At 41.0% G+C, this 8,535-nt stretch overlaps 1 protein-coding gene across 1 annotated transcript; it reads right to left on the bottom strand.

Annotated features, from left to right (window-relative positions):
• Window positions 1-3,513: 3,513 nt before the first annotated feature.
• Window positions 3,514-5,483, bottom strand: LOC144715824 (NAC domain-containing protein 2-like). Its single transcript, XM_078590828.1, has 4 exons — window positions 5,347-5,483; window positions 5,086-5,263; window positions 4,690-4,994; window positions 3,514-4,272 (listed from the first exon to the last, which is right to left on the bottom strand). The coding sequence occupies exons 2-4, from the start codon at window positions 5,246-5,248 to the stop codon at window positions 3,760-3,762; spliced, it is 981 nt and encodes a 326-aa protein (XP_078446954.1). The 5' UTR covers window positions 5,249-5,263; window positions 5,347-5,483; the 3' UTR covers window positions 3,514-3,759.
• Window positions 5,484-8,535: the final 3,052 nt, after the last annotated feature.

Here is an 8,535-nt window from a genome sequence, read left to right as displayed (position 1 = left end):
TCTTCTTCTCTATCCAATGATTTAGAGCTACGATGTCTCACCCTATAAAAGAAGTCCTAGTCTTAGATCACCTAGTAGGATGATCTAATCCCAGAAAACAAATCGAACATGGGGGGGGGGAGGTACATGCACGATGTTTATCAGCCTACGGTGCTTTGTATTAGCTATCCCTGTGCTTCCCACAAATTAGGAACCTTAAAGTCAACGAATAGGCGCCTCCCCATTTCCATTTACTATGCCTTTTCTATCCTACAGCTGGCGAGGAACTTAGATAATCATAGAAAGCTGCTTTTCTGTCCTTTCCACTCAACATAGAAGGCATTAAACTCAAAGCAATAGCCAAGAAGCTTCGCGCTTTCTGCTGTAGCAATTAGCTCGAGAACAAAGATGAACTAAGCCGTCGTTCTTGTTTTTTTCTTTCTTTCTAACCGGCTATGGGGTCTCTCCTACGACTTGTCTTTGACTCTCAAAACAAGCGGGTTAACTCAGACCGCAAGTTTTTGGCGGCAGCGGAAAACAGATGAACTGATTCAGTTGGCTTCAGATGAAGAATTTTAAACTCGATTTTCTATCCGAGAAGAGTTCTATCTATCTCTTTTGTTTGGATAATTATGAGCTCACGCGGTTACTTCGGTTGCTTAAAAGCATGCATGCGGCGGGAGATACGTGGTAATATATTCCAATCGACCGTCGAAAACCACATTAAAGTCAAAATTTCTGTACCTGGGTCAATCAAAGTCCACGAATGGAACTAGAGGTTTCGTACTTATCCAAATCATTGATAGGCTTAATTGGGTCTGGGTTTGAACGGATACCATTTGAAGACGATTAATTAGAGAGTAGAACGTAGATTATGATTGAGAAAAAGAGCTTACACTGTTAATTAAGAAGTCTGATACGCAACTCCTCTGGGTATTGGTCATAGACAGCTCGACCCCACGTCCAGATTCGGTCTAATCACCACCTAAATCGCCTTAAGGCCGTGAGCATTACATTACACTACATTATCCTGTCTAATCTGGTTTTCCTTGGGAGAGAAGGCGGGCAGTAAAGCCACTAAAGCGTATACGGCAACGTGAAATGCAACCCGAAAGAAGAGCAAGAAGAGATGATCGATTGACGTGTTTGTGGCAAAGGAAGGAATCGGACGGCGGACAAGCCGCCGGAGACAATGGTTGGGGAAAAGATGTGTGGTGGAGCCTCCGAAGACGTTTTGCGCCGTGAGGTAAGTAGCCGTCGCCGCTGACTGAAGATGGCCCACGCTTGGAAGATGCTTTCTGTCATAGTCACAAGCGGGAATTGATAACGAGAGCAAGCCCATCGTTTTGCTTAGATAAGGTGATGGAAAGGCTCCCCTTTCCGTTTTCTACCTCCCTCTTTCTTTGCTTCTTTCTCTGTCTATTTGTCATTAATATTACTCACTTGTTTCTATCTCTTTCCGTTTTTCTCTGTATGGGTTTTTACTGTCATTACAATTTATCTGGTCGATGTATTTCTTTCTCCTCACTCTACTCCCTCTCTCTCCTGTAAACAAAAAAAAAAATCAGACATGTTTCGTCTTTCCTTTGTATGGACTTTTACTGTTATTACAGTTTAATTAGGTAATTTCTCTCTCTCTCTCTCGCTCTTATTTATAATATACAGCTGTTTCATCCTCAGAATCTTTAGTTTCATTACTATCTATATATATATCTCTCTTAGATATTTTTTATATACGTCTGTTTCATCTTTCCTTTCTATGGGCTTTTGCTGTCATAACAGTTGACTAGTTGGTCTCTTTCTCTCTCTCTCTTAGTTTTTATAATATACAACTGTTTCACCTCTTTTACTGTCATAACAGTTTAGTTGATTTCTCTTTCTCTCTCTCTTAGTTTTTTTATAATACACCTGTTTCACCTATTTTACTGTCATAAAAGTTACTAGTTGATCTCTCCCTCTCTCACAGTTTTTCACAATAGATTTCTTCTATCGTAACAATTCGACTAGCTGTTTTCTCACTCTCCTATTTTTTTATAATATAAACCTGTGTCCTCTTTTCGTTGTGTGTGTTTTACTGTCATAACAATTCAACTAGTCGGTTTCTCCATCTTACGATTACCGTCAAATCTGCAGAAAGATTTATCGTTTCAATGTCCCTGATTGAAATACGTTCCTTCTTTTTCTATAAAAAAACACACGAAGGTAACACAGGTTAAATCCTGAAGGAGGGAGGGACTATCTAATGAAATAACTCAACAAGGGCTTACATTCCCTGTTCAGCGGTGTCCCACTTGCGGGTGCTGCAAATCCACGGCAGATCCATTGACACATACACTCAAAGCATGCTTTATCACGCAACCATGGTCCGATATGTCAATCAATATCTTTTAATATACTTCCCAATTCGCTTGATTAGACTCCCCGGGAGACGTTTCACCAGTGTGATGAAAACAATTTCAGAGATGTAAACATCACCAAAGAGAGCTCACTGATTGCATTATTCGGTATGAACGTAAAAGTTTAGGTTGAAGAGGAATACAGAGGAAAAGGAGACAAAAGCTAAACATTTCTGACATCCAAACACCCCGAAATCGACTGTTTGAAGAATAACAGAGGACTTGCAAAAGATATGGTCGTTTCCTTCATTACTATACATCATATTTAACCCTGAGTCAGACTCTGTAAGACCTTCCAGTACGAAGACTCGTGTTCGACGTTACTCGTGTTTAAAGACTATGATAAGACGCATGTAACCTAGCGATACTTCGGCGAAAGCGGCGTTTTGCCCTGTAAAACCAAGGATAAAAAGTTTCTTTTATATTCTCCAAGTTTGTGTTTTTTAAAATTCATCTGTGTAAACCGGTTATTTAAAGATAATTGAGAAACATGAGCTCTTCTGGGTCAATGGCCAGATGACGACTCGTATTTTCCAAAGAAATTTATCTTACATCTGCTCCTGGAGTCGACCCGTCTGTCGTTTCCGTAGACATCGTTGAAAGTACCTTCAGAAAACGTGCCCAAGAAAGTTAGTTCTGTTAATGTTTCAATCGTTTTGTCCACTACATTCTAAACGTGCATCACCATTAGCGAACATTTACGATTTCCCAACCAACTGCGGGCGATGACGACCTATTACTAGTCATGAATCACTCCACTTTTAATTTCGGTTCAAAATTTCTCGGAATTCTTCATATTATCGTTGTTTCCTCTTTTCTGACAATAAACGCATTAGTCCTTCGTGCTCATCCATCAGCTCATGGGTTGGCATGGTCGCCAAGCCCAGTCAGTCTTCTTCTGGGTCATCTCAAGACTATATCCTGAAACTATATCGTTAGGGCTACATTTCTTTTGCTATGGGACATGAAAAACTCAGCCCGATCCAGAGGAGCTCCTACTAATCGGAGAAATATTCCGAATTCTCAACGTCAATCTAGTAAACGGTACGTCCAAAGTATGGCTCAATAAACCATGAGGAGACTATCGTACCCGCTACTTTGCTCTAGCCACAAGCAATGTTCCGATTTGAAGCGAAAGTTAAGAAATCTTTCAGTAATTTTGATTAAAAACACACGACTAAGAATACAAAGGTAACAATCGTTAGGGTCGGTCATTCCCACTTCTTACATAATTTTAAGGTACCTACTTTCTCGGGCTCTCAGGATGAAATCTCACAGCGTGGAGATCTCACACGATCCGCCGAGTCGACGTAAAAATCATTGCGTGTCTTCTTTGACGGTAGATCGAAATCAGCAATTTACAGCGCAATTGAGGCCACAGATGTTATAGACCAAAGGGAGCTCCTTGAGCCGGATGTCCTAACTGATGGCCTACGTGGGAGCTGAACAGCGTCTGCCGGAGATGGAAGTTCCCGTTTACTGAATCATACTGACCAGCGAAGTTGTTGTAATGGGCGCATCTCTTCTCTGGGCTTGAGAGGAAGTCTGTCTCCGCATCAAAATCCACCGCAGATCTCTCTCTCTTGAGGCATCCAACGGCTGGCGTTGCGAGCTGGTTCTGGTTGGGGTTGTCGTAAGAGAGTATCTGATCAGCGTCGTGGACGCTGACGTTGGAAGATGGGTTTTCGCCCAGCATGCGTGCCAGCAGAGAGTAGTCGCTTTCTTCTAGTAGGTCTCCAAAGGACAGGCACTTGGGCAGCTTTCCCGGGGCCGCGGCGGGCGCCGGCGCCGGCGGGTATGAATTACTTGAACTGTACTCCTCTTGAATATGGTCCGCCGACGTCGACGGCAGGGCGTTACACTTGTTGTAGATCCGGCACAAAACCCAGTCGTCCAGCTGAAGAACAGAAGTAGAACGTGTCAGTAAGAATTCGATTTAATCCAAGTCGGAGAAAGAAACAAATGATGATGATAAGTGTCGAGTGTAGGAGGAAAGTTATCGGGCTCGCTATTATCTATATCGTTTAACATAGCGGTAGGTGTTGATGAGGAATGTTGAAAACAGCACCCAGATTCAAAAAACTTAAGAGGAAGAGGAGCATCCTTGCTATAAGCTATAGCTTTTAGAACAGAGTCCAGATTGAGGGTTAGAATTCTGGGAACAGCATGAAAGCCTAGCGGCAGGTGTTGAGGACGAATGGTAAAGATAACACCCTTCAACAACACCCTGCCCAGAGAAGTTTAAAAGGAAAAGTACTGACTTTGGTATAAGCTATGGCTTTTAGAATCTTAATAATAATAATCATTTACTTACTCTCATGGAGGATTCCCGGTTGGGTTTAACTGGTCTGCTGGCAGGAAGTGGGGGCTGGGTGAGACGATATTCGTGCATGATCCAACTGGTTTTCATCCCCTTGGGAGGCCTACCCTTGTAGAACACAAGAGCCTTCTTCACTCCAATACTTTCATTGCCATTTGGCGGTGCCACTATCACCTTATCCGTCCCCGTCGCCTTCCAATATCCAGAACCCGCCGCCCTATTTGGCCTCATCCCATTTGGATACTTCCTATCCCTTGGGCTGAAGAAGTACCACTCCTTCTCCCCATAAACCGCCTTATCTGTCGCAATTCAAAGAAACATGTTATGATTAAACGATCAAAGAAAGAAGAAAAGAAGAAGAACTCTGAAACCCATGCAACGAACGCTCACCAGGGAGCTCCCAAGGGTTGAATTTGTAGATATCCACCTCTGCGATTATCGTCACAGGGCAGGGTAGAGACGCTGCCCGGTTCCTCAGATAGTGCAGGATGAGCTCCTCGTCCGTTGGATGAAAGCGAAATCCAGGCGGCAGCATCGTCTCGTGAACCGTCATGTTCTTCCTCGAACGCTGAAGAAGAAACCCTAAAATCAGATAAGAGGAGAAGAGAGCTGGGAGAATGCTCAGGAACTCAGCGAGGGAAGGGTTGCTACTCTTGGTAGGGAGCCCTTCAAGGGATCTATATGCTGTCCGTCAAGGGGGGCCAATCCTGGAATTGGGAAAATAATATTATTTTCACTATGCTCGAGAGTTTCTTAAACAAAATACGGCTCACGGTAGTCGACGCGTGGTATAAGAATGGAGGTAGAGCACGCTAAGCTTGATGGGTCGGAGACTCTGGAGGTCGTAAGAAATTAGGTAGTCAAGCTGGGTCTGAAGGAATTTGCGGCACGGGATGGGGGAGAGGGGCCAAGCATTAACTCCATGCAACTATGTAGGATTTACTTGTTTACATATTTTAATACAATTGCTGGACGAGTTTCCGTCTTCCACGGTCAAAAGGCAAGCTTGTGCGATAGACAGAGCACGTTGACTGCGTCATCGGACAACACTACACATGGGTCGAATCATCTCATTGAACGCCGCCATCCAATCTCCTCTTCACAGCTCTCTTTATCTCTCTTTCGTCCTCCCTTCCTCAATAATCCCTTCTCTCCTCTGTCATTCCCTTTTTTCTCTTCTTTTTCCCTCCTTCCTGCTCCCCTGAGCAGACTTTAAACACCACTGCCATCCCAGGGATCAGAAGTCTACTCCCTTGATTAATTTGCATGTAGGGCCTAAGTCATGCTCTACATTATTTGAAACGATGGGCGCTTTTTTATTATATTCATATGGGGCCAAGCGTATTGATTAAACTAGGTCAGCTGAATCACTTCGACAAATTGTAAAACATATTTTTTAGGCGACTTAAGCTTTATAAAGAAAGACGCAATTTTTTTTTCCTTACAGACACTGTGGCTAGAGTGGTGGAGATATTTTCTCTGAGATCTCTCTCTGACTCTTGTCGTCCCATTGATATCATTCTGATGACTTCGTTGAACTTTTTGTAGAACTGTGAACAGCTTAGTTGCCCATAAGTCGTTAAACTGGATTAACCAGATTATTCTCTATCATCCCTTTAGATGAAAGCAAGGGCCATAGTTGAAAATATTTTGGCGTTCCAACCGTATCTTGAAAGAACCCGGCTAGAATGTGTCTGAGAGAGGTAGAGAGAGAGGTCTGAATTAGCAAAGCAACGCTCAATAACCTTTCTAGGGTCAAGCATGGACCCGTTGTCCATAGATTAATGGATACTTCTTCGATCCAATGATTGTAGAAATGTTTCATATATGTAACTCTTGGTCTGTTCTCATATCAACGACATAAATATTCTGCGAGTGGGATATACATGACACTAAAATAATAGCAGGCCTTCGTTTGCATATAGAACGACCATAAGGCTTATAGCCTTGATAGGTAGATCCTCTTTATATAAATTCATGTGTCGAGGACACATACTTGTTTATATTTTTTCTTTGTTTTTATGGGAATTTTTTTTATGGACGGGTCGCTAATTGTACGCGGCTAGATTCTCTTTGTTTTTTTATTGTCTTTATCGTTTACGCACGAAAGGGAAAGCATATAAATTATTCGAGAAAAAAACTGCTCTGATAATGAGGAATATGCAGCGAACAATTAGGATGTTTCAACAATGATTGATATATTTGGTAAAGACAGATAGAATTAAAGCGAGATTGAATACGGGCTTTCTCAGATATCTCTTCAAGCTTTACACCAATTAATTATTAAATGAAATCCTCTTGCCAATGACAAAATAAATGGCAGTCTCCGTCAGCCCAATTAGTATACTATAGGTGCTGGTGGTGTATTGTCTTTATTGGCATACTTTGGCAAGTTCCTAGAACTTACCATGTTTAAGAATAACCACCTCGAAGTTACAGCTACCCCTTAAAGCTGTTTATCCTTTGTTTCTCCTGTATTCGTTGACTATGGTTGAATACAGCTCCGGGAATTCAATCTAATATCGCAAGATCCGTGTTGATCCTATCACCTAATGGAGACGGAAAAGAAAGGTGAACTCTGAAAACAACTCATATCTTCATACCTGATCTGAGATTTCGGATGACTCCAGATTTGTTCTGTCTCGTTCGTTTCTGTTTAAAGTCTCTTTGATAAAAAGAATAGGTTTCATTAGCTGTCATCTTCCGTCGAACCTTCCATTCTTGGAATTTCGTGCATATCATGATAAAAGTTTTAGAGCTTCCGGCATTAACTTATAGATAGACGAAGATCCTTCGTACATACTTTATCAATGTTGAAGACCACACACGGCATTTATTCTTATCTTCTTCAGATAATGACAAGATGAGATAACTTTCCACACGCTGCGTTTCTCTGGATATTATATTACCATATGTATGCGTGTAATTTTACTTATCTCTGCAGCCTAGAACTTCCTCTTTCTCCAGAGAAGAAGAAATCAACAAAGTCTAAGTAACACTTATTAATCAGAGAAGATGCGCAGCGTATGCTATACAGATATTATCTAATCCGTCATTGAGCCATCTTTTCAACTAAGTCCGACATAACTAACTAAAACGAGTCAAAGTTTACGTAACTAGAATATATAATGGCTAAATTACATCCGTCATTTTGTCAACTTTTTATTCATCCATAGAGAATAAATTAATCTAAGGGTCTAGACCATGAGGATGCAGTTGGTCCTGCGTATTCCTTAATGTCAAAATGAAAACTTAAATTTACCCTTCGGGAATATATTAAACTTTAAACGTAAAGATAACTTGGGACTTGGTTTTGTGCCATTCGACACTAGCTTCTATTTGAATATGGCCGGTCCATAATTTTGGTATATAATTTCAGTTTTTCCAATAAATGTTTCTCTCGTGTTACTCAACTTTAAAATTATCATAAAAGAAAATTACAAAAGGATTCAACATCACAAGATATGAGTCACACGCTTACATCCACTATTAGCTCCACATAGCTTAACAAAAACTGGAAATACGTTTGGAAACAGATAACTTCTAGACATTAAATGAATAATAAAAAAAACACAAACTTCACTCTGTTTTAGAAATACAATTATAATCAAATAATGCCATTTCTAAAATATGATGGCTTTCATCTCCATTACCTTTCAATATTTAGTCTCTTGGTTGATTCCCTCTCTCTAAAATCTCCTGGAATATATTTATCTTCTAATTAAGTGCAATTGTATTTTCGTCACTCCCCGTCATGTCCGGCATCATCATTTGTAAAACTCATATCATTGGTATATTATTATATTGTAATGCCTTGATCTTACTTTATTTATTCCTTCT

This window comes from Wolffia australiana, chromosome 19 (assembly GCF_029677425.1).
Source record: "Wolffia australiana isolate 7733 chromosome 19, ASM2967742v1".
Taxonomy (NCBI): domain Eukaryota; kingdom Viridiplantae; phylum Streptophyta; class Magnoliopsida; order Alismatales; family Araceae; genus Wolffia; species Wolffia australiana.
This window is presented reverse-complemented; position numbering and strand designations above follow the sequence as displayed.